The following is a 26,954-nucleotide window of genomic DNA, read 5'->3' as shown; positions in this document are numbered from 1 at the left end:
TTTGGATGGGGGGCTGTGATATGTGGTGGAGGTGATCTGGATGGGGGGCTGTGATCTGTGGTGGAGGTGATCTGGATGGGGGCTGTGATCTGTGGTGGAGGTGATTTGGATGGGGGCTGTGATTTGTGGTGGAGGTGATCTGGATGGGGGGCTGTGATCTGTGGTGGAGGTGACCTGGATGGGGGGCTGTGATTTGTGGTGGAGGTGATCTGGATGGGGGGCTGTGATTTGTGGTGGAGGTGATCTGGATGGGGGCTGTGATCTGTGGTGGAGGTGATCTGGATGGGGGGCTGTGATTTGTGGTGGAGGTGACCTGGATGGGGGGCTGTGATCTGTGGTGGAGGTGACCTGGATGGGGGGCTGTGATCTGTGGTGGAGGTGACCTGGATGGGGGGCTGTGATCTGTGGTGGAGGTGACCTGGATGGGGGGCTGTGATCTGTGGTGGAGGTGACCTGGATGGGGGGCTGTGATCTGTGGTGGAGGTGATCTGGATGGGGGGCTGTGATTTGTGGTGGAGGTGACCTGGATGGGGGGCTGTGATCTGTGGTGGAGGTGACCTGGATGGGGGGCTGTGATCTGTGGTGGAGGTGATCTGGATGGGGGGCTGTGATATGTGGTGGAGGTGATCTGGATGGGGGCTGTGATCTGTGGTGGAGGTGATCTGGATGGGGGGCTGTGATCTGTGGTGGAGGTGATTTGGATGGGGGGCTGTGATATGTGGTGGAGGTGATCTGGATGGGGGGCTGTGATCTGTGGTGGAGGTGATCTGGATGGGGGCTGTGATCTGTGGTGGAGGTGATTTGGATGGGGGCTGTGATTTGTGGTGGAGGTGATCTGGATGGGGGGCTGTGATCTGTGGTGGAGGTGACCTGGATGGGGGGCTGTGATCTGTGGTGGAGGTGATCTGGATGGGGGGCTGTGATATGTGGTGGAGGTGACCTGGATGGGGGGCTGTGATCTGTGGTGGAGGTGATCTGGATGGGGGGCTGTGATTTGTGGTGGAGGTGACCTGGATGGGGGCTGTGATCTGTGGTGGAGGTGATTTGGATGGGGGGCCGTGATTTGTGTGGAGGTGACCTGGTTGGGGGGCCGTGATTTGTGGTGGAGGTGATCTGGTTGGGGGCTGTGATCTGTGGTGGATTGCTGGGATTTGTAGTGGCTCACTCTCGGTGCAGTCAGTGTGCTCGGCCCCGTCACTCTCCTCTTCTCCTCATTCAGCTGTTTCTCTCCACAGAAGTTGAACCGCTTCCAAATTCCTCCGGCCCCGCCCGCTCTCCCTCTGTGCTGCAGTGGAGGGGCCGGGCCTGCGGCTGTCGTGCCTCCTCACACTGGCACCAGGACGGGCTGATCCCGGGCAGGACGCGCCGCTCACCGGACTGTGTACGAGGTGAGATCCGGGCAGCGCGGGGGGTAATGAGGACGCAGTGTGTCGGGGAGCGCGGGCGTCAGTCATATCGCAGGTGATGGCTGCCCTGTATGTCGCGATAAACTTTCTGCAGGGGAGTGGTCGGTGCAGGCGGTGCACAGCTCTGAAGGTCGGGGAAAGTTTCCCGGGAGGAGCGGGGTATTCCGCCCGATGCCGGAGCCTGTGCCCGCCGGACCTCCACGTCCCGTCATCTGCAGAGCTGCGGCCTCCGTGGAGGAGCCGGACATTGGGGGATGAGCGGAGCAGATGCTTGTAGGGGGATTATTTTTAGTCTGTTTTATATTTTTAGTCTTTTCACATTGCGTTAGTGGGTGTCCGCTAACGGAATCCGTTACATGGCGAAATTGGCGCAATTAACGCTATGTATTAACGCTATGTAATGGATCCGTTAGCGCACCCATTGACCGCAATGTGCTAACGCATCGCTAGCGTATGCCATTTTTGGCCATGCGTCAGCGATGTCCTGCTATTTTCGGACGGACCTCGAACGCTGCTTGCAGCGTTCAGGGTCCGTTCTTCCCTAGCGCAGATCGGGCACCTGCGCTAGCGGGATCGCCAAACGCGATCCCTTTTTGGACATTGCGTTAGTGTATCCGCTAAACGGATTGCACTAACGCATTGTGAACCTAGGCTTCTTTCACACTTCGGTTTGGCGTCAGTCTGCTCCGACATCGTGACGGATCGACGTCTCTCCGTACTTGAGAACGGAGGCGATTTTCTCATAACATTTGCTTGCTCTCTCCAAGAAGTTTGCAATCTTATCTGGTTATAAAGTAGAAAAAAAAAAACTTAAATTTTTTTTTCCCTATGTATATAAATTATTTTTTGTTGCCATTTCTACAGTCTAGAAGAGGCAGAGCGCTTACAATCTATTTCCTAGCGAGCTTGTAAGCACTGCACTGAAACCGGCCGCTTTTGCTGGAGTGGATTGTTAGCGTCTAATCCCACTTCTGCTTAGCACCACTGCTTTCTGATGATGCCTCACGTGGCATCATTGGGAGTGTGACCTGTCCAGCCAAGTAGTGCGACGATCCTCCTGGCCTGAACTCTCCCTCAAGGAGTTCCCATTCTCGCAAGTAACCAAAAAGTTAATCTTAATCTTTATTTACTACACCGAAAAGTTTAATAAATATTTTTTAAAGGGGACCAGACAGTAGGTTCATGCTGCCCGAACTATATACATAGGACGAGACCCCTAGGGAAGCCGGGCAGGGAAGAGCCGCTTGGGACCGACTTCTGACTAGTCATCTGAGATGTATAGTTTTTGGCCGGTTTTCTCAGAAAGCACCACCGTGCCACGGTCCGAACTGCCATGAACGCTGCTTGTGAATGCTCGCCATCCATTGGAGAGACTATTGTTTAGAAATATCCATTCTTTATCTACCGAGAGCCACCTATGAAAACAGCAGGCTAAGCACTTCTATGGCAGTGATTTGTGGCTTGTTGGCATCTACATTCTGCATATTTTATTATTTTGAAACAACAAGAACCACTGGTGGGAATTCTCATCCAAACTGTGTTCACGTGGTGAATTTATGTATGCAATTTTTTTTTAAAACCGGAAATATTTTAACATTTCCCATGTGCTCAGCTTCCAGATTTCGTGTCAGGCAGTCAGTATGTGGGGGGTAAAGGGGTATAACTGAGCTGGCAGGGCTGTGAGAGAAGAGCTACAATTGTGTTTGTAATCAAACTCAGTTCAGCTCTACTTCCCTCACCCACACTGACTGCAGGGAGATGGAAGCCGGAAGTGTTTGTAATCACACTCCGCTCAGTTTTATCCTGCACAGTAGCTGAAAGAAGGGCGGCCTATTATTAATGTCTTACCCAGCAGAAAGCCTGCTCTATGTTTATCTTGGGGCTTATTCCTTTTTTTTCCTCTGTATGATGCCTCCTGCTCATGATTGGTCTACGACATGCAGTGGAAAAAGGAAACTCCCCCACCAAAAAAAAACTAATATCTCCCCCACAGAAGAAAAAAATTAAAATGTTTTCTTACAATTTGCAGCCACTATTATATCATGTGGCCAGTTTATCTTGCCAAAACTGCCCCTTCCTGGGCCCATACTCACTAACTCATACTAGCATTTATTCTCTTTGATCGATTATGGTAAAGACTCTGATCACAATTTGAGCCGAGTGTCATTTTACTGTGAACTGATTCACTCGGCTGCGAGGATCGTAGCACAGGTGAGAAGACGGAGAACTTAATTTCTCCATCGTCTTTTGTGTCCGCATAGATTGAACTGCACTCGGATGACATCTGAGTGCAGTCCGATGTTTTACACACATCCGTAGACTTGAATGGGTGTGTGCGAGCCACTTGCACCATCACACATCGCACTGCCCCATAGAGTAAAATGGGTCCAGATGGGTTGTACGTTTGTGTGAGCGAGCCCTTAAAATAATTGAAACTTTCTTTTTTTAAAGATAACTTTTTTCTAACTTTTAAGTTTACACCCTATTGCATGATATTTCCCTGTTCCTGAGTTTTGTTTTATTTCCCCTTCTTGTGAACAAAGATAACCTACTCCCTGATAAGTCGCACCCTTCTGTTCCTCCAGCTGAACTGTGGACAGAACCAAGGTGTGTTCATCTGACATTTCCCCAAGAATGTTTTGCTTCAGGATTGTGGAATCCGGCCATCTTTGTATTTTACAATTTGTAAAACTATTTTCAATTTTTGGCAACGTAATGAAGACAAATATGTTCTATCATTTCTTCTGTTTGGCTCTAATGTTTAATCCTGCTTTTCTGTATTTCAGGAGACGCTGAGATGGGGGAAGTTACAGCCACATCGGGTGAGTAATAATGTTTACTTATTATATTAATTTCTATCCTAAGAAGTAAACATTAATTGAAGTTTTCTATAGCCCTGCCTTATATGAATGCTTGTCATGGGACCTAGGCATTCAGCCAAACTCTAATGTTTTCACTGCATAATTCTAAATAAACAATGGATTTCTTTCTTTTTAAATAACTGAAAGACCATTCTCCAATAGCTATTACCATTCTAAGGCCGCAGTCAGACTGCTTTATAAATCGGAACAGTGCAAGGACTGGCCGGCGGCTCAACCCACCCAATGTGACAGCTGCATAGAAATGCATGAAGCTGTCATCCTTGGGTAGGGAGAGCCGCCGGCCAGTCCTTGCACTGTCTTCCAATCTCGTTCCGATTTATACACCCGCCTGACTGCGCCTTAATAGGCAGATACTAGTGGCAAATAGACTTGTGGGCATTTGTTAGGACTCCGGTTGCTACTGCGACCCATAAGTGGACTGACGGAGGGAACACTCTTCTTTGTCAAGCTGTTTAGATGCCATCATGACTATTCACCTTCGCATCTAAAGGGTTGAACCACCGGGATCAAAGGTTTCTCGAATACCAACTGTTCAATAAGAATCTGTTGCTCTCATGATTAGTGTTGAGCGATACCTTCCGATATCGGGAAATATTGGATCGGACCGATATCCAAAAAATATCGGATATCGCCGATTCCGATACCGGAAACCAATGCAAGTCAATGGGACACAAATATCGGAAAGAAAATAAACCCTTTCTTTCCTTGTAAGTTAAAAAAGATCTGCGGTTTTGCTGTGAGAAACGCTGCAGATCGGGAGGGGGGAAGAGTGCGTGGGCAGAGTGTGGGCGGTGACTGTATGTGCGGGGAAGATGTGCGTGTCTGTGTGCGGTGATCGCGGGGCTGCTGGGCGACTGCGGCGGGCTGTCGGGGGTCTGTGCCGGGCTGTCGGGGTCAGCGGCGAGCTGTGGGGGGTCTGCAGCGGGCTGTGGGGGGTCCGTGCCTGGCTGTCGGGGGTTGCGGCGGGCTGTGGGGGGACTGTGCCGGGCTATGGAGACTCTGCCGGGCTGTCGGGGGTCTGCGGCGGGGTGTGTGCGCGTGCAGGCATCGTCCGATGGGACTACAAGTCCCATCGGGCTATGCCTGCTACAGTGACAGTGATTGACACATTAGCCAATGATGGGGTAGTAGTAGTCCCATCATCCGGCTATTGTGTTGAATGTAAAAAAAATAAACAAACACGAACATACAACATATGACAGAACATACAACATATGACAGAACATACAACATATGACAGAACATACAACATACATACTACATACATATAGACATACAATACATACAGTGCATTCATACAATACATACATATAACATACAGTACATATAACATAGATTACATAATCACCATCACTTGTCACTTTGTTCCCCGAAGCCAATGTCATCTGTAAAAAATATTAAAATAACAAACAAACACTATAATCCCTGATCCACAGAAATCCACGAGTGTCCCACGACGATCTCCCGTGGAGAACGGCAGCATCATCTGATGCAACTGCTCTCTAGGGGCTCCAGTAATACAATGACGGGTGGGAGGTATCCTTCCGCACTGTATTCCTCCGCCACTGTAAAAAATAGTCCCTAGTCTCACTTTTGGCACTGCTGTGTGAGAAAGTTCCCACGCAGCAAATGCCATAAAGTGAGACCAGTGAACTACAGTAACCTCTCAGTGATGCACTGCAGGAGCCATTGTCTCCAGTCAGTGTGTCACTGAGGGTCCTATAGAGCAGTGACATCACCCGATGTCACTGTTCTATAGGGGAGATCGTCGTGGGACAATCGTTATTAATTGGACTACAGCGGACAGGTAGTATACGGTTTATTACTTTACATTTTTTGCAGGCACTGAAGTATGGTAAGTATGGTTAAATTAAGAATATTAAAATACTTTTTTCTGGCTGTGTCTTTTGTTTTTAACTCTTTCACTACTCTAGGATTAGTAATGGATAGATGTCTTATTGACGCCTCTCCATTATTAACCCGGCTTAATGTCACCTTACAATAGCAAGTGACATTAACCCCTTATTACCCCATATCCCACCGCTACTCGGGAGTGGAAAGGGAGGGGCTAAGTGCTGGAATTGGCGCATCTTACAGATGCGCCATTTCTGGGGCGGCTGCGGACTGGTATTTGTAGCAAGGGGGGGGGGTTAATATCCATGGCCCCTCTCTAGGCTATGAATATCAGCCCGCAGCTGTCTGCGTAGCCTTTCTGGCTATAAAATATAGGGGGACCCAACGTCATTTTTTTTGTGGGGGTCCCCCTATTTTAATAGCCAGTTAAGGCTACGCAGAAAGCTGCGGGCTGATATTCGTAGCCTGGGAGGGGCCATGGGTATTACCCCCTTCCCAGGCTGCAAATATTGGCCGTCGGCTTTCCCCCTCTGGCGCAGAAAATTGCGCGGGAGCCCACGTCGTTTTTTTTCCCGTTTTTTTTCTTTATGTTCATTAATCAACATCTGCCTATCTATGGATATATATATCTATAGATATATCTATGGATACATAGATGTTTCTATCCATATATCTGTCTGGCTAATTTCACACATTAGGTTTTTGCCGTCAAGCACAATTCGGCGAGTTTTGAAAAAAAAAAGATCAGTTGTTTTTTTTTCTGCTGGATCCGTTTTTTCTCATAGAGTTGTATTAGCGCCGGATTGTGCCTGATAGCCACATGTTTCATCCGATTTTTGCCGGATCCGTCAAAAAAGCTGTTTCCGCCGGACGGAAAACACATACAGAGGAACGTTTTTTCTGTCCGTCGAAAAAAAGCACAGCTACGGATCCAGCGAAAAACGTATGAGGCTATGTGCACACGTTGCGGATTAGGCTTAGGAATTTCTGGTGCAGATTCTGCTTCTCCTGGCAGAAAACGCACCTGCGGATTTGTCGCATTGTTTGTGCGGTTCCTCAGCATTTTTTGTGCGTTTTTGCTGCGGTTTTCTTGTGGATTTGTTGCGTTTTTTACCCCCGTGGTTTTCTATAATGGGAGGTGGAGCCGCATATTCATCCCTGTAATGAGCGGCACCACGTGACCGCTCATATAGGACAAGCAGCGACGCTGAGAGGAAGCATCGAGGGAGCTGGGTAAGTATTTTAATGCCAGCGGGCGGGCGCACAGGGGGAGGGAGGCGGGAGCTGACCGGGAACTTTATTTTAAACACACACACAAAAAAAAACCCTGATTTTTCAATCCTTCTCTCCAGCGAACGCTGCTGGGAAGAAGGAATGAATTCTGGATTCAGCACCCAAAGCAGGGGACAGCGCTAACTGTAGCGCTGTCTCCTGCACGGTGCGTGTGGTATCCAGTCGGCACACGGACAGCATCCGCGTGCGGTACGTGTTTACACGGACCCATTGACTTTAATGGGTCCGTGTGATACGTGCGCTCCCACAAACACTGACATGTCTCCGTGTTTTTCAAACAGACACACGGTCTGTGAAAACACGCTGACATGTGCAGAGACACATTGATTTTAATGTGTCTACGTGAGTCAGTGTCTCCGGTACGTGAGGAAACTGTCACCTCACGTACCGGAGACACTGACGTGTGAAACTGGCCTTCTAGTGCAGCATGACATCATTTCAGTAGCCAATCACAGCCATGCCATTAGTTAAGATGCCTAACAGGATGTGCCCACACTTCTTAGGATCCTCATTGGCTGAATAAAATCAAACTGGCTCATTGCATTATGGGAACTTCCGATTCTGGTATTCGATATTCTAAAAGTATCGGAACTCAGTATCGGAACTCCGATACAGCGAATATCAGTCCATACCCGATATTTCAGTATCGGAATGCTCAACACTAGGCATGATCCTTTATTCACAAGCGCACCGCCCTTTGACCTCCCAACTTAACGAGAGGAGTTGCTTTCCTGAACTGTGTGCCCACCCATGTCTGGATCCAGCAAGCTTCCCCGCAGTACTTATGACTTAAAAAAGAGCCTGCAATAGCGCACTCCTTGCCTAGGAAACTGGCCACCGCTGATAGATGACGGAGGTGGCTGGTATCCTAGACAACAAGCAGTATACAATAAAATTAAAATTCTTGAGCATGGAATGGATTTGTAATAAAACGTTGCAAAGTTTGCTTTACAAGAACGATAACTGAGAACTTCTTGGTTTCTGCTGTGTTCCTGCGATCCTTCAGATCTAGATGTGCGTCGTAGCGCCTTTAAGCCAAACTATCCGTGATTCTTACACTTCACACCATGAAGCCCCAAGGGGTTTAGAATGGTTGATTTCACCCAATTCAAAAATGCTAAAAGTAGAACTTGTATAACTATAGTGATCTCGATAAGGTTGGGAAGTAAACCTAAAATGGTCATTCTTGCTCTGGCGGGTGTAAAAAAACAAAAAAACAAAAAAAAAAAAAACGAAAATTCCCAGTTCTCTTTTCGCCCCTGGTTTTTTTTTTTTTTGGCATATGGCCAACTTAAAAACTTCTTCCCTACTTCTCCAAACAGCACATAATTGGTAAGCTGAGCCAGAGTAAAGTGCTTCGGAGAATGTTGGGGTTTAGATTTTGTGCTCTTCAGAGAGAAGATGTAGGTTTTGTGACACGTCCTGAAAAGTCGTTTGCGTTTACGTGTTACATAACATTTTACAATGTTAGGACGTATAACTCGGATGAGCGCTATCCGTGGTTTTGGCTGATAACACTTGTACCCATGTTATTCTATGGGGCCACACATATGACTTTATTTTTCCTCGGATACGTGCGAATTCAGTGTTCCATAGAAAAAAATCGTCCAATTTTCACGGAATGACATTATAGAGAAGGTTGAGAATTTTTTTTTATTTTTTTTTACTCCTCACCTCTGAGAAAATTGGATCCCACTCTGATCAGAGTGTGATTAGCATAATCAAGTCGATTTTTCTTGGATGTGGAGAAAACGGTGATCTACACCTGCCCTTAAGTAGATCAGTATTTTCAGGAAAGGGATTAACTCAACTATACCCTTTTGTAAAGACCAAACAAATCGGCACTGAATAAAAACGCCCATATCTGTGAAACCAAATCGGGGATTTAAAAAAAAAAAATAAAATAAAAAAAAATAGAATATATTACTTAATACAGCAAAGGGAACGACATAAGCGCAAAATTTCAAAAATTATCAATTTTTTTTTACCTGTTGACGGGTTCTTTTTGAGGGTTGGGCCAAATGGTGCAGTGGCCGCTCTGCCGAAGTTCTGTCCACCCAGGGTGGGCTATTGGCTGCACAATTGCAAAGCAAAATCAAGCACCAATTGGCTATCATATTGTGTTCGCCATAGGGTATGAAAAATATGCATTTTATAGCACCGGTTACTGCGGCTCGATTAGTTGAATTAATTTGCCATTTTTCTTCAGTACGATTCTGATTTTTGCCAGAATTACGTATGCAGTATTAGTGCCTATTTTATAGCAGATTTGAAGATGCAAGACTAAATAAATTCACATGTGCAATAATAAAGATGAAATGATATACGGTAGTTTTCAGACATGATAAAAAAAAAAGTGCAAAAAATTAAAAATGTACAATTTATCAAAACATATTATCAATATTATATGCAGAACATGATATATACAGGATAATGTGTGACCGGTACATATTATACTAGTGATTAATGTTCAAAAGTTCATTCTCAAGAGCCACCAACAGATCATGTTTTAAAGATTTTCTTAGTATTGCATAGGTGATGGAAATATCATGTGGCCAATGCTTTGGGAATCCTGAATGTCACAGGTTTACCGCGACAGGGAGGAGCCAGAAAACCGCCGTGTCTGATTTCTCCTACTCCTTCACTGTTTATAAGCACTTCATATTAAACTGTGCAGGTTTCTTTTAGCAGTGCAGGGGTTAATCTGCTCAATTGAGAGCTCTTGGAAGCTTTCCTGCATTAAGGCTCTCAGCTGTTCAATGTTAGCGACTCCCCTCTCCAATATATTTTGGGCCCTAGCTAGCTCTCATTGTCAGAGCAAGCATATGCAGCATGGTTAGAAGATGGTGGTTTGTGGTTGTTGTTTGAGAAGGCGTTTGATGGATTTATCTGAGACTGTTGCTAGGTTTTGGGTGTGTGCTAATCCCCTTCTTCTCCTACTTTGGTTTTTCCCCCATCCTCCACTCCCCAGTGTTTACCTCTGTTGTTTATGTGAGTATATTTGCATGATTAGTATTTTCCTTTATCCCTGTTCGTATTACCTTGTTAGTCTGGTTGGTGTATTACAGTACACTACTACTCTCCTCTTCCCTGGATGGGGGAAGGGTACAGACTGAGGGCAGATTCAGGAGATAAGGCAAGGTACGTGGCCCCGACGTCTTCACCATCAGAAGTAATTCGGGGAACAGGGCGAGCTAGGGCACCCCTAGCATTAGAGACGGGAAAGGAGTCCTTGGTCCCAGGACACCCGACAATAGAGTCATGACACTGAAAACATGATCCATTGGTGGCTCTGGAGGACTGTAGTTGGGGTACACTGTCCTATGAAAGGATTGGGCGGAAAACTTTTGATCGCTGGAGATTCAACCTCTGTGGCCCACACTGATCCTGAGAACCTGGGATCTAAACAACCCCAGCTTGATGGCGCAGAGGTCGGTCAAGTGCACTACCGCTCCATTTATACATAATGTGGGCGCCAGAGATTGCCAAGATATAGCGGCAGCGTGCTTGACTGACCTCTGCTCCATTCAGAGCCCAAGTTTTCAGGATCAGTGGGGCCCATGGTGGTTGGACCTTCATCGATTGTAAAGTTATCCCCTATCACTTGGATAGAGGATACAATTTTGACTTTAGAACACCCCTTTAAGAATGAACTTTTAAACCTGAGAACACCCCTTTTCACAGAATTATTGAAAGTGGAAAGAATTTGAACTTTGTAAAATTCTACTTAACATTAGGTGTGAAATATCTGGCACAGTAATGACCCACGTCTCCATGTGAACAGGTCCTCCCTAGAAAAACAGGAAGCTCTCAGAACAAATGCGTTCCTTCCTAAGGAAAATATTTCTTTCGATAGTTTGCGTTCTGCAAACACGATCCACTAAAAGGAGCAGAGCCCAAGTGTTGGAACGCCAGCTAGAAATTCAATGATTGTAAAGTGTATATTTTGATTTTTTTTCAGCAGGAAGTCATGGGACATCTAATTTTTCCCTAAAAATGGAATGTAAGGGTAAGTTAAAAGAAAAAATGTTTGGTGTGCGAAATCTGTTCTTTATAATTGTTTCACTAATCCTGCCTAACATACGGTAGTTTGATTTAGTCTGAGAGAATCTATTCCTATATTTATTTTATTTATTTTTTCACATCCTTTTCTTAAAAAGTTGACCCAAATTTCAGCAGAAAGTATCATCTCCAATTTTTACAAGCAATATTCAGATACATATACTGTATATATTTTTTCTAATTTTTACACATTTTTTTTCTTAATTTTTGACCACATAATTAAAATAAAATTCATGAAAAATAGAAATATTGCAACCGTACTTTCCCCTTCTCCACCCTCAGCTCAGAGCTAATGCGGTCTCCATCTAAAGAAATAAAGGGTTATTCCAATCTTAGCCGGTTATCACCTATTCTTGTTGATTTGTTGGGGGTTTGACCTTTTTGGACCCTCCTTTCTCCTGAAATTGTGCATCTAAAGTGCTTCATGTGAACAGAGCACTTCCCACGCCTGCAGGCAGCTTCTCCAGTACATTGTGAGTACAGATGGGAATCTGTCGCCAGGTTTTTGATACCCCATCTGAGAGCAGCATAAAGTAGGGGCAGAGACACTGATTCCAATGATGTGTCACTTAGTTTATTTGGTGCAGCAGTTGTGATGCGATCAGAGTTTTTAGATGCAGCACGAAGCAGAGTTGAGAAAGCTAACCCTGCCCACACCAGGCTCTTTATGCCCATGGTACAGTCACGGCCGAAAGTATTGGCACTCTTGAAATTGTTCAAGAAAATAAAGTATTCCTCCCAGAAAATTATTCCAGTTACATATGTTTTGTTATACACATGTTTATTGCCCTTTGGTGTATTGGAACAACACACAAAAAAAGAGAATAAAAGGCAAATTGGACATAATTTCACTTAAGACCCCTAAAATTGTCCGGACAAAATTGTTGGCACCCTCAACCTAATATTTGGTCACCCCCTTTGGAATAAATAACTGTAATCAATCAACAAGCTTCTTACACCTTTCTACTGAAATTTTGGACTCTTCTTCTTTCGCAGATTGCTCCAGGTCTCTCATATTTGAAGGCAACAGTAATTTTAAGATCTCTCCACAGGTGTCCAATGGGATTTAGATCCGGACTCATTGCTGCCACTTCAGAACTCTCCAGTGCTTTGTTTCCATCCATTTCTGGGGGCTTCTTGAAGTATGTTTGGGGTCATTTTCCTCCTGGAAGACCCATGACCTAGGACGCAAACCCAACTTTCTGACACTGGACACTATATTGTGACCCAAAATCCTTTGGTAATCTTCAGATTTCATGAGACCTTCCACATAGTTAAGGCGCCAAGTGCCAGAGGCAGCAAAACAGCAAAAAAATCTTTGAACCTCCACCATATTTGACTTTAGGTACTGTGTCTTTTTTTTGTTTTTTAATGCCTCATTTCTTTTTCGGTAAACAATAGTGATGTGCTTTACCAAAAAGCTCTATCTTGGTCTCATCTGTCCAGAGACAGATTTCCAAGAAGGATTTTGGCTTACTTATGTACATTTTGGCAAACTGCAGTCCATCTTTTTTATGTTTCTGTGTCAGCAGTGGGGTTCTCCTGGGTCTCATGCTATAGTGCTTCATTTCATTCAAATATTGATGGATCGTTCACGCTGACACTGATGCACTCTGAGCTGCAAGACAGCGGTAATTCCTTTGGAACTTGATTGGGACTGCTTATCCACCATCCGGACTATCCAGCATTGCAGCCTTTCATCAAATTTTCTCTGCTGTCCATGTCCAAGGAGATTAGCTACACTGCCATGGGTTGTAAATAGTGATGAGCGATCGTGCTTAGATAAGGTGTTATCCGAGTGTGCTCATGTCAAAATCGAGTATTTTCGGCAAGATAAAAAAAATGCTCAATTCGCCCTGGCTGCATGTCTCTCACGGCTGTTCGACAGCCGCAGCACATGCAGGCATTACCTAACAAACAGGTAATCCCTGCATGGTTTTTGGCTGTCAAACAGCCGCTAGACATGCAGCTATGGCGGCTCAAGCATCTTTTTCGAGCATGTCAAAAAATACTCGATTTAAGACACGAGCCCGCTCGCTCATCACTAGCTGTAAACTGCTTGAGTATGTTGTGCACCGTGGACAAAGGAACATCAAGATCTCTGCAGATGGACTTGTAACCTTGAGATTATTGATATTTTTCAACAATTTTTGTTCTCAAGTCCTCAGACAGTTCTCTCCTCTTTCTGTTTTCTATGCTTAATCTTTGTGTGTTTGTGTGTGCCACACTGAGTCAAATCCTCCCCTTTTTATCTGGTTTCAGGTGCGATTTTCATATTGTCCACACCTGTTACTTGCCACAGGTGAGTTTGACGAGCATCACATGCTTGAAAAAAAGTTGTTTACCCACAATTTTGGAAAGGTACTAACAATTTTGTCCGGCCCATTTTTGTGGTTTAGTGTGAAATCATCTCCAATTTGCCGTTTTTTTCAAAGGAAATAAATGTGTGTATAACAAAACGTGTCATTTCAATAATTTTCTGGGAGGAATATTTCATTTTCTGGAACAAGTTCAAGGGTGTCAACACTTTTGGCTACGTCTCCATATTGAGAGTAAGCTGCTATTCACTGCTGGGGTCAGAGCTGAACCAGGAAGCACATGAGCACTAGTCTGGACAGTGATAATCTCCTGCTGATAAAACACTCATTAGGCATACAGCCTAATAAGTGAAACATTGGTGAAATCAGTGTCTCAGCCTCATGCTGTCCTAACATTACATAACAAAAACCTGCTTACAGTTTCCATTCAAGTGATTTGAGGAAGTGTGCTTGCAAAGGAAATATATTCTCAGGCAACCTAGTTTGCGACAGTAAGGCTGTGTGCATTTTTGCCGCGCGGATTTGTCACAAAACTCTAAGGGAATCCTGAAGTCTCGTGCACACGTTGCTTATTTATGCCTTGCAGATTTGGTTGAGTTTCAAAACTGCAGCGTGTACATTTTTCCAGTGTTCACCCATTGACATCAATGAAGTCAGTCAAAAACGCAGGTATAAAAATGACTGCGAATTTGCCGTGTTTTTGTAGCATTTTTTTGCATGCATTTTTAGACATCAGTATATGCTGTAGAAATAGAGAGTTATATCAACAGACAGATGTTTAGACAACCCTCCAACATATTATAAAATTGAAACAAAAACAAAAATTGAGCTTAACTTGAGTTGGTACACATGCAGAAGTTAAACGCATGTTCACATTGGCCACAAAACATTAAAACCTACAAAAGAAAAAAGTAAGCAAAAACCCTGATGTAACTAAGTAAAAAAGCAAAAGTGCATTTAAATAACATAGTTTTTAGTAATACTGTTTTTTGATCAAAAAATATCATAAAAGCCATCCCACCACGTCAAGGTAACTCTGATCGGGACAGTCCAACACTGTCTAATATTAAAGGGAACCTGTCACCCCGTTTTTTGAGATTGAGCTATAAATACTGTTAAATAGGGCCTGCGCTGTGTGTTCCTATAGTGTATGTAGTGTACCCCGATTCCCCATGTATGCTGAGAAATAACTTACCAAAGTCGCCGTTTTCGCCTGTCAATCAGGCTGGTCAGGTCGGGAGGGCGTGGTGACATCGCTGGTTCTTCCTCAGCTTTACGTTGGTGGCGTAGTGGTGAAGACACAGCGCGCGATCTGCGCTGTCATCCCTTTCGTCGGTGGGGGCGGCCATCTTCCTGGGGCCGCGCGTGCGCAGATCGAGTGCTCTGCTGCACGGGGCTTCAGGAAAATGGCCGCGGGATGCCGCGCGTGCGCATTAGAGATCGCGGCGGCCATTTTCCCAAAGCCGAGATGCAAACTCGGCTTTGGGAAAATGGCCGCCGCGATCTCTAATGCGCACGCGCGGCATCTCGCGGCCATTTTCCTGAAGCCCCGTGCAGCAGAGCACTCGATCTGCGCACGCGCGGCCCCAGGAAGATGGCCGCCCCCACCGACGAAAGGGATGACAGCGCAGATCGCGCGCTGCTTGTTCACGTGCCCACACTGGATTAGTCACCTCAACATGCGGACACCACTACGCCACCAACGTAAAGCTGAGGAAGAACCAGCGCTGTGAACACGCCCTCCCGACCTGACCAGCCTGATTGACAGGCGAAAACGGCGACTTTGGTAATGTATTTCTCAGCATAGGTGGGGAATCAGGGTACACTACATACACTATAGTAACACACAGCGCAGGCCCTATTTAACAGTATTTATATCTCAATCTCAAAAAACGGGGTGACAGGTTCCCTTTAACTTGGGTTGTTACACATGCAGTAGTTAAACGACGCGGTGGGATGGCTTTTGTGCTATTTTTTTTATCAAAAAACAGTATTACTAAAAACTCTGTTATTTAAATGCACTTTTGCTTTTTTTACTTACCGTATTTTCCGGCGTATAAGACGACTTTTTAACCCCTGAAAATCTTCTTAAAAGTCGGGGGTCGTCTTATACGCCGGGTATCGTCTTGTACGCCGGGTGTATATGGTGGGTGGGTGGGGGGGAGTGGTCCCGATGATGGAGGGGGCGTCTCACAGGAAAGTGTGAGTGGAGTATGCCCCATTACCTCACATTGTAGCTGCAGCCAGCGTCAGCGTGGGGTGCTGGGGAGCGGCGGCGGCTGCTCCTCTTTGTGCCACGTGGGTGCTGTGGGGCGGCGGTTCCTCTTCGTACAGCGTCGGGGCTCTGTGCTGTGGGGCGGCAACGGCGGCGTATCTTCCCGCAGAGTCAGTCGGGGCATCTCCTGAAAGCCCGGAGGCGCCGGCAGCTCCATTGCTGCGATGCGGTGGCCTCCGGGAAAATGGCCGCTGGGGGTGGCGCATGCTCAGATTCAGATCTCAGATTCAGCTCAAAGTGAAATTCAGACAACCCCTTTAATACAGTTTTCTTATCTGACACTAGATGTCAGTACAATCCACATTTACCAGTGAGCAAGAAAACTCGCACATGTTCACCTTTACCTATATGATCCATGTATTTCCACGTAAAACAACATGGGTGATCATCCGAAATACTTTGTCATACTACGGTAACATCTGAGTTTGAGGCTCCACTAATCAGGAGAACTATACTACATTTCTAATTGAAGGTATTTGCTAATATTATTACTAGACTGAGGCCCGATGCCATCGAATCAGGAGGGCGGTAATGTCACGATGGGGGCTGGCTTTGCAGCGTTGAGAATCTCTCTCTCCCCATGTGCTCACCCACCTATCCACTGTCTCTCTCCCCATGTGCTGACTTCTCCCGTCTGTGCTCTCTTCTTTGACCTGTCTACCCCATGTGCTATCCCCCTGTCTTTCTCCTTCCTGTGCTGTGTTCTCCCCTCAAAGACAATACTGACATTACAGCAGATCATCGCAGAGGATACAGTTTGTGAGGTAAAATATTTTCCATCTGTTGATGGGATCTCTTTTTGCTCATAATTTCACACATAACCCACAAAATAGTCTGGATAAAATTGTGGGCACCTTTCCAAAATTGTGGGTAAACAACTTTGTTTCAAGCCTGTGATGCTCGTTCAAGCTCACCTGTGGCAAGTAACAGGTGTCGGTAATATGAAACATTACCCCAGAACAGAACACTGCCCCAGGACCTGAGGGAGTGCACTCCCCACTTTGGCCAGGATATTTAAATACAAGACTAGGACAAAAAAAAAGCAAAATTTGCCGTGTGTTTAAAGGGGTGTTCCAGATCGAAAAAGTTATCCGCATGCTCGATCACCATTCTGCTGAAATGCTATATTTGACTTTCTCTGGAACGGCACAAGGGGACCTTCTGAAGTGCTCAGTTACAGAAGTATTTTGTGTTTTTCTTTCAGCCTCACAGATATTCTCTGTGTTGCTCTGGACGGTGCTCAGCATTGCCATGGTTATTATAGGTAAGACGGGTGACCATACAGATACACTGGAATATCTCGTTTATTGGCTGTAATTATGAAACGCGTTGATTGGAATGATTTTTGTTCTTCACTACAGGATCCATGCATGTCGACAACTGTCCAATCGAGCCCAAAATCCCCATCTATCTGATAGTGGCCGGGGTATTTCACTTGTTGGCTTTTGCACTTATCCCGCTGAAGATCGTCGCTGAAAAGTTGGCGTATTCCATAGAGAGTGTTCTGGGCATTTTCTCCTTTTGTTGGTTCATTGCAGGTATATTTCATGGTGTTTCTTATAAAAGAAAATAACTTTACTTGCAAAACAGAGATTGTCTGGGTATATCCCATGCATAGGTCATTAATGTCAGATCAGGGGTTTAGAGGGTCCAACACTGGACCCACGCACAATTATTTCTGATGGTGCCCTGTATAAACCGTGTACAGAGAAGAGCAGCACCGCTCTATTCAATCTGTAGTAGAAGCTGCCGGTTATTGTCGTTCAGCTCCATCCAATAGCCTAGGAAAGTGCCATGGATATTGGCCCCCTCCCAGACAAAAAATATCAGCTCTCACCCTCCCCAGAAATGGTGCATCCATAATATGCGCCAATTCTGGTGATTATCCTCGCTCTTCCCACTTAACCTGTGGTGGCAAGTGGAGTGATAGTTGGGGGGCGGGGGTTGATGTCACCTTTGTATTGTCAGATGACATCAAGCAAAGAGGTCAGTAATGGAGAGGTGTTCCCATTACTAACACCATAGTGATACTGTATAAAAAAAACATACACTGAGAATAAATTTCTAACCCAGCCATAAGATCTAACAGCCACTCAGTGGACCCCCACCGATCTTATGTTACCTATCCGAGATATAGGTCTTTAATATTATATGTCTGAACTACCCTTTAAAGGGGTTGTTTGGTTTTGGAAAACCCCTGTCTCCATGGTTTCATTGTTGTTGTTTTTTAAACTGAACTTTACTCATTCTGTTATTGTCTGCAGCTCTAGCGTCACGTCAGCAACACCGCAGCCAATCAGTGGGCTTAGCAGCTCTGAGCATCTGTGTCATCAGTTCAGACTGAGGCGCAGAGCTCACTGTTTGGCTGCAGCGCTGTTGATGTGACATTAGTGCTGCAGACAATAGTAGACACCAAGTGTGCTGGACCGGGGACTGGTGAACAAAGCGCAGTTTGTTTTCTTAGACTTAAAGCCATTTAACATACAGTTGTATACAATCGGCACCCATTGGAGAGCAGTATTGAAAAGGCTGGAAGTTATTTATGGATCCATTCTTTTATTATATGTATTAGACCTCATTCACACGTTTTCACATACAACAGCTATCCGTGGTTTTCACAGATGGCCCTCATACATGTGATGATCTGTGGGGCCAAAATCGCTGAGACATGTCTAATTTTGATTCAAGTGTAATATCAAAATGGGCAATGCAAATCTATGGGTCTAGGCTCATACCCATCACCTTGGGAAAAAAATGGTCCAATTTCAGTCCAGAAAAGTGGGACGAGTGTCATGCGATTTTCATGCGAATACAATCAGATTTATTTATATATAGAGAGATAGTTAGATATAAATATGTGAGAAAGATATATAATCAGTGCTTTTTGTGTGTAGCTTACTGTACCTGTTTTTTTTTACTAAATAAATTCCTTTTGGGAAAAAAGTTAGTGGGATCCCCTGACATTTTATTAACCAGCAGAGAGAAAGCGGACGACTGTGGGCAGATGTTTATAGCCTGGGAAGGGGGTTATACCCATGGAGCTTCCCGGGCAATTAATATCAGCTCGCAGCTGTATACTTAGCCGTTGCTCGTTATTAAAATGGGGGACTCCAAAAAAAAAAAAAAAAAAAAGCCGGGTCCCCCTATAATTAATAATCAGCAAAGGCTAGGCAGACAGCTGCGGGCTGATATTAACAGCATGCCTTGGTAGGGGCCATGGATATTGGCCCTCTCACAGACTAAAAACATCAGCCCTCAGTCGCCCCAGAAATGACGCATTATGCGCCAATCCTGGCACTTAACCTCACTCTTCCCACTTGCCCTGGAACCCATGTCTTCTGTAACAGAATTTAAAATAATAAACAACCATTTTCCTCACCTGTCCGCTGAGAAGATGATAATCTATTTGTCCCGCAACACGTCTATATCTTGAGGGCAGGCTTCATTGTTGCATGATGCGACTATACATCCTACCATCCAGCAGAGACACTGATCTATGTGTGCTTTTTCAGCTCAGTGCCTTGTGGTGAACTCCTTTTACCTCACTGACCTCACCGTGAGCGTGAGAAAGCGCCGTTAGGACTTTTCCCATGGCGCTCGTGCTGATATCAGTGAGTTGAACTGAGTTCATTGGCTGTCAACTTCCAGGTCCTTTTTGACTGCACCGTGAGCGTGAGAACTTTCTCACGCCCACGGTGACGCCAGTGAGGTGAAAGTTAATTGGCTATAAACCCGAGGAACTTTACCATGTCACCGCAAGGCATTGAGCTGAGCAAGCACGCACATCTCAGGGTCTCTGCTGGATGGCAGGCTGTATAGTTGCATCATGCAACAATTCAGCATCCATCTAGATGTAGCTGAGCTAGACACGTCTCGGGACAAATGGATTATTATCTGCTCAGAGGACAGGTGAGGAATATGGTTGTTTATTATTTGAATTCTGTTACAGGAGACATTAGCTTCAGCGGATTGGGCGTTGACGTAAGTATACATGTTTTTGGTAAATGTAGGTTCATTAAAGGAGTATGTGTCATTATTTCAATTAATGGACTTTATTCTGGCTATGTGTGTGTATTTTTTTTTTTTATACAATATCACTATAGGGGTAAGCAGTGGACACGTCTTACAGATGCCTCTCTATTGCCAATCTCTTTGCTTCGTGTCACCTGACAATACAAAAGTGACATCCAACGCCCCACCCCAACTATTACCCCACTAGGCAAGTGGGAAGTGCGAGGCTAAGTGTCAGAATTGGTGCCTCTTATGGATGCGTCATTTCTCTGGTGGCTGAGAGTTGATGTTTTTAGTCAGGGAGGGGGCCAATATCTATGGCCCCTTACTATGCTATTAATATCAGCCCAAAGCTGTCAGCCTAGCCTTTGCTGGAATTTCCATCTTTTCAAAGGACATGGGTGTGTAAAAATCGGACAGCACTCACATGATCACGTGGGCCGAGTGCCGTGTGATTTTTTTTTTTTTTTTTTTTTTAAATCACACCCATTGAGTTGCATTGGCGCATCTCGTCCAAGATACAAGGACAATCGCAGCATGCCACTCTTGTTTTCTCATCTCGATCTGAGCTGAGAAAAAAATTGCAGATGAGCTGTAACTCATAGATTAACATTGGTCAGAGTGCAATCCGATTTTTTTTTTTTTTTTTTTTCAATCTGATAGCGCTCGTCCACTTTCCTCGCAGATGAGTCCCTCTCCATGAAAAAATCTTACCACACTCGGATGTTGTCCAATCTCATGGATTGTCAGAAAGAAGAAGGTGGAGAAACGTTTTTTGTTTTTTTTCCTTCCCCCTTACAAGTGAGAAAAATTGATGACGCTAAAATTATTTTAATCAAAATCTGATCAAAATAATCCTTCCATTTTTCGTTAATTTTTTTGTGAGAAAAAGTGAAATGTGAATGAGGACTTAGAAGGAATATTTTATAAATTTGAATCCTTCATTGACTTAAGTTTTAAAAAATGTGTAACTTGAATATAGGTATAAAAAAAATGTTTTGTTCTTCTTAGGCCCCATTCACACATCCATGTTCCCAGTACTTGTGTCATCCATTTCTTTCACTGATACCACATGTACCCATTATAATCTTTGGTACCATTGTAAGCTGGTGAACTACATACAACAGCGTTGACACAGGCGGCACAACAATCTACTGTTATTTGCGTAACAGAATTATATGAATAGTGGATTGTTATTAGAGGCAGATTACACAGGCGCAGTATTCACAGAATCAATGGAAATGCAATTGTATAAACAGGAATATATTGGTTAATGTACAATGGGGAATATCAGGCTAAACTCCAGGACTACAGTCCAACCTAACCCTAGGTGGGACGTGGGTAAACTCTGTACTTGGCGGGAAGAGTCTCTAAGAACTTCCGTGGCCGGGTTCCTGGACCTGACGAGGTCTAGTATCAGACCCGTCTGATCTGCAGCCCTCCCTCTGCCCTCACCCGGTACTGTAAGTCTCTGCTGAAAGTGACGGCCCATCCCACATGTTTCTTCTGATCACCGGCCCAGGCTTGGATATCCTCAAGGCTTCTTCGGTACTTGACAGTGTGTCCTTGGTCCTTATTGATGGGGGCTGGTCTTCGGCTGTTGACCGACGTCGTTCGGGTCTTCGATGCTTGACCGTCGACGGGTGATGTCTGGACCTTGCCTAGCGTAGCTCTGGTCTTTGGTGCCAGACCATCGTTGTTTGAGTCTGGGCTTTACAGGTACACACAGCTGCGGTAAACTGTCATGGCTGCTGGAGCTGAAGTAGGACCACCTGTCACTTCCCTTGGCGCCCAATCCTCTTCTGTTTTGGCGCGCTGGCCTTTTATATCCAAGGCTGGCTTTGTCGCTGTCACCTGACTCGGAGCACTGGCTAATTCCATCCCTCCTGCAACTTCTCTCCTCCTGATCAGTTCCGCAGGGTTGTGTTCAGGCCTCAAAGCCACACGGCATTGCAGCGTTCTATACCCTGTGCGCCGTTCTCCTATGCACATGTCCGCTTTAATTTGACAACATGGATGACAAGGGCGAATACAAGTCTAAGGCTCCGTGACAAACGCGTTACAGCACACGGATGGCATCAGAGTCCCGTCCGTGTTTAACACTGCAAAGTATAGCAGAAGCTTTGTCATTTATATCTTTCTTTATCCGACACTAATGGTAAAATTGGACACACGGACCACACACTGATGGTGAAAACGGACCCACGGATGCAAAACATGGATGACACACACATGGTGAAAATGGACACCTGGATGACACACTGATGGTAAAACAGGCACACAGATGCAAATCATAGATGACGCTCAGATTTTAAAAACGGACCCACTGATGACAAAGATGACACCCGGATGGAGAAAACTGATGCTAAACATGGATAACACATGGATGGTAAAAATGGACACTGATGACATTCTGACACATGGATGACACACTGATGGAAAACCCTGGTGCCGTTTTTTCACATACGTGTTTTATACGGGACATGTGCAGGAGGCCTAAAGCAGTATAGAAGTCTATGTTCCTTTGGTACAAATTGATGTCCTCCAGCAGCTGTACAGAAGGCGTATTTCTCACAGCTCTGCACAATATAAGCCTGTGGTTTCCACTGTACCATGTACCACTTTATATGTTGTTTTATTGGTATGTATATGTCTGTTTTACGTGTATCGAACTGTCCGTTTTTTCATAAAAAAGACAAATCTCTATTTCTCCCTCTTTATGCATTTTTGCTCTTTTTTTACCCTCAGGCAGTGTCTGGGTGTTCAGAATTTACCAAGAAAATCCAAGACGCTGTAACGATCTTGTTTACAAATTTGCCTTTGGAATCCTGATCTTCGAGTACATCTTTTTAGCTCTCTTAGTTGCTGTAATCTGCTTGTTCTGCTTCTGTGCTGGAGTCCTGGTAAGTCGTGAGTTTGTACGTTTAGGCCCTTAGACGTCCAATTTTCATGCACCTGTTCTTTCCCTGTTTTGTCTGTGGGGCTGTTCACATGTCCGATTTTTGATCCGAGTCACGTCTCAAAATTACTCATAGGCCATGTTCAGTATTTTACATCAGTGTGTACGTGTTTCTATTATACTTTTCCTCTGATTGTTCCGCTCCTGATTTTGGCTTACAAATACTGATGTAAAATACTGACCAAATACTGAATCTGTGAACGTGGTCGTACAAGTCTCTTGCTGTGTGAAAATCGTGGAAGTCATCCGAGTACTGTCCGTTTTTCTACATTGTAAAGGGTGGGAGAAGCTTTGCAATTTATTTATTTTTCTGCGAAAAATTTGCTGTTAAACCTCCGGTGGTAAATACTGACTAAATACTCATGAAAATTGGACTTTTTTGTGTGTGTGCATGAGAAAAATGGCTTATGTCTTAATGAGGCCTTAATTTGTAGAAAAGCAGTACAAGAGCTCATTTACAATAGACTATTTTGACCACAGACCTTAAAACCATATCAAAACATTTGCAATGTGTTTTTTTTTTTTCTATGCAGTTTTTACAGGTGAAAAAAGTGGCGCTACAGTACCGCTGTTCTTTATAGTAAAACTACGTGTTTCAGTTTTGAAATTTGTGTCAAAGTAAGAGGATCTTGTGTGGGTCCTTGTGCTAAAATTCTGAACCAAACGATGTCGACAGGATCGGAAAACAGTCTGATGTATATGGGGCGCCTCCCTACTCCCTCCTCCACTCTCCGACAGATGATGTCGGGGGGCAGAGGAGGTCCTAGCATATTAGATTTCCAATGGGCGATATTTTGTTCTCCGGATGTTAAATTTCCGCCAGTGGAGTCTGGCAGAAGCCCACTCTTCGAGAACACATGAGCGTATGATAAGCCAAGCCCTCCTACATATGGTGGAGTCAGGAGAGATGGCTGTCAGCTCAACAATCATTCGGCCGTCAGTTATCTCCCTCTTCTAATGTGTATTGGGCCTTAACTTGCTAGAAATAAAGTTGTGTCTCTTATGCCGAAGACGGGATGCGATGTTACTTTTTATTTTCCCCTTTTCTTTGTTTTAGGTGGCATCTTCATCCGAGACTCCTGCCGGAGACCATTCCCCAGAAGACGAAGAAGCCCTGAAATAATATCTGACCTGAACTCTTGATCCCTCAAACCTATTTGAGTCTTCTGGGATGGATATCGGGGTGCTGATGAAGGAGATGCGGACATAGAAAAATCCCTGACCGATAGAATCTGGGGCTTCTCTCGAGATCCTTATATATGCTCATTATATATATTTTTTAAAGCGATCTCTTCGGCTATGGAAGGAAGCGTCTACGTCGTCATTCTAGATAAAGTTTTGTGGGAAAAGAGAATTACTGAAAAGATCTCTAATATTATATTCTATATTGCTGCAAGTGAGATGGAAGTACAAATATTGCAAATGAAGATTACGAGAAATGTGCAAATATTACATATATTATTTTTTTTTACGCTGGTGTGATGATGTTCCTAAATCTTATAATTACGCTGGGTCCTGCTCCTTCCCAGCCATCGGGGTAGCATGGAGAGATCTGGGCAGGACGGAGAGGTCACGGCTGTTCTCCAATCCTTCCCACTTGACGCCCCGCTTAGTGAATGTGTTTAGCGGGGATATTAATCCACTGAACAGCCGTGACCGGTCCATGCTGCGCCCGATGACTGGAAAGGAGCTGAACGCCGCGTTCTGGATGCTAAACATTTTCCCCCATTTTACGTACATAAAATTTCTTGACCCAACTGGTTGCCTTTGAGGGTATTTCTAGACCGGTCTGACCTTCATAGGAGCACATTTATTCGTCAGCAACTCTAAAGTACATGCGTCCTGGGCTGACGGCAAATAGGAGGAGCTCTATGTGGCTCTAGTTCAGCAATCGAAAAAAAAAATAATAATTTCGTTTCACCGCCATGAAGAGGAATACTTTATTTTTAACGGATGCTCAGAGGATTTCAAGCGGATCTCTTTGATTAATGACGAAAGAGGGGAAAAAAAAACCACGATTTTGTCTGTTTGGAAGGAATGAATGTTTTCTGTTAATATTAAGCCCATGACTAGTTCACCTATCTTTATGTAGTCGACCTCTTACGGAGCAGCTTGTGAAGCTGAATTACATACTCTACCACTCATCTGTCCATTTTGCTTTTTGATGTCAATTTATTTGTGGCAGTCATTATTTAGCGGTTATTTACGGCTTCTTTGGAATCGGAGTGGTGTATTTGCCTTGCTTTGTGCACCTTTTTTTTTTTTAGGTCCTAGAACACACCGGACTATAAACTATATTAATGTTATACCACTTACTATTGGTTTCTGTCCTAAATCACTGATTATTATTAAGGCTATCTCCACAATTGCGCTGATTTTTTTTTTTTTCATTAATGTTAATTTTTTGCCTTAATTCAAAATTAATCAACTTTCTACATAACATTGTGCAAAAAATGTCCCCCCATTTTGCTGCTGTAGAGTCTGCATAACTATTTCACGTAGCTGACTGTCCCGCTGCATCCTTTTTTCTTTGCTCCTCTCCACCTTCCCTCAGTGTTATGGATAGCAGAAGGGAAGGGTAGGAAAAGGTACAAGCCAAATCGGAGAGGAGCGCGAAAAGCATCCATATTTTCAGGGAGGAAAATTATACAAGCCGTAGGAGGAGAGGATGGTGGAGGAATCGGTCACTTAGGCTGCATATGAAATACTTCCGAACTTTTGAGAAAACAGGGAGACTCGCAACATTATGTATACCACTCCTCACATGTAAAGCGCCATGGAATAAATGGCGCTATAACAATAAATAATAATAATAATAACAAGTGTTTGCATAGGCCCCATCCTGCAGTGAAAACAGTTAACCCACTGGATGCTTTATATAATAGTATAGAGATCCGACCAGACCTAGAGAATTCTGGTTAGACTCCTACTGGATACAGATTCAAAGCCCCCTGGAATACAGAGCCCAGACTGGACCCCCATATTTACACATCTTAGACCTGAAAAATCTAAATTCTTTCATCCAGTCTCTCGGCACTTGTTTACAGACCTCTGACCAGGCGTCCCATTACTTATCACTTTACATTTCTACAATTGCGTTAGCTGTCAGGCATCAACTAAGGCTACAAACCAATAGTGCTAACCGCTTACATACTTAAAATCAATTTTTCTATATCGAAGATATTCATAGTCTATTACATATTTTATTTTCTTATAAGCACTTACACAGTTACTAGATCTGTAACTTATGTATTGCTATATTTCTGCTCAGCAGTGTACGGGAGGCTGTTGTATTAATATTGGTTCAATTAACTGTACCACAAATGATTTACTAATTATGTAAGTTCTTAAATTATGACGATCGTGCGTGTGATTTTTGTCTTTCTCTGTGTATATGTAGCCTTTTTATAGCCCACATATGTCAGAAGAGACATTAGTACCTTTGTTAATCACACATTAGGGCCCCAATTCATCAAGATCGGCATTATTCTCTCCAGCCTGGATGAGCGGGCGGGATGAAGTCATAGGCGCCTGATTCATGAAACGGCGCATGTCTATTAGTGACTCAGGCGCATTTTAAAAGCGGAGACTGGAGTAAGATTTGTGGCGTAAGGTATGCCACAGCTCGTCATAAATTAGAAGAGCGAATATCGATGGGACTCGTGCAGCCCCGGCTTCACCCATCGTGGCGAATGTGGCCAAAACTGGCGTAAAAACCGTAAAAGTTGCAAGGAAAGTTTCCATCTTTTCAAAGGTGTTTTATTTCTAATATCTTCTCCCCTTCTCCTAACTGCCTTGTAAGCCTAGCTGTCAGAGTTGTGAAAAAGTATTTGTGAACGTCCTTGCCCGCCCCATTGATTACTGGTGTCTTGAGCACATCTTGTGATTACTAGA

The 26,954-nt window shown here is 44.4% G+C and overlaps 1 protein-coding gene across 2 annotated transcripts; it reads left to right on the top strand.

Annotated features, from left to right (window-relative positions):
* Positions 1-798: 798 nt before the first annotated feature.
* Positions 799-26,426, top strand: LOC138649356 (transmembrane protein 272-like). 2 transcript variants are annotated; one of them, XM_069739690.1, is made up of 7 exons: positions 799-1,388; positions 4,193-4,228; positions 11,397-11,444; positions 17,295-17,354; positions 17,452-17,628; positions 22,850-23,004; positions 24,118-26,426. In XM_069739690.1, exons 2-7 carry the CDS (start codon positions 4,204-4,206, stop codon positions 24,181-24,183), a joined length of 531 nt encoding a protein of 176 aa, XP_069595791.1. In that variant the 5' UTR covers positions 799-1,388; positions 4,193-4,203; the 3' UTR covers positions 24,184-26,426. The 2 variants fall into 2 exon arrangements, with proteins under 2 accessions (XP_069595791.1, XP_069595792.1); XM_069739691.1 differs by having other exon boundaries at positions 1,242-1,388; positions 11,400-11,444.
* The last annotated feature ends 528 nt before the right edge of the window (positions 26,427-26,954 follow it).

Source organism: Ranitomeya imitator, chromosome 9 (assembly GCF_032444005.1).
Source record: "Ranitomeya imitator isolate aRanImi1 chromosome 9, aRanImi1.pri, whole genome shotgun sequence".
Taxonomy (NCBI): domain Eukaryota; kingdom Metazoa; phylum Chordata; class Amphibia; order Anura; family Dendrobatidae; genus Ranitomeya; species Ranitomeya imitator.
This window is presented reverse-complemented; position numbering and strand designations above follow the sequence as displayed.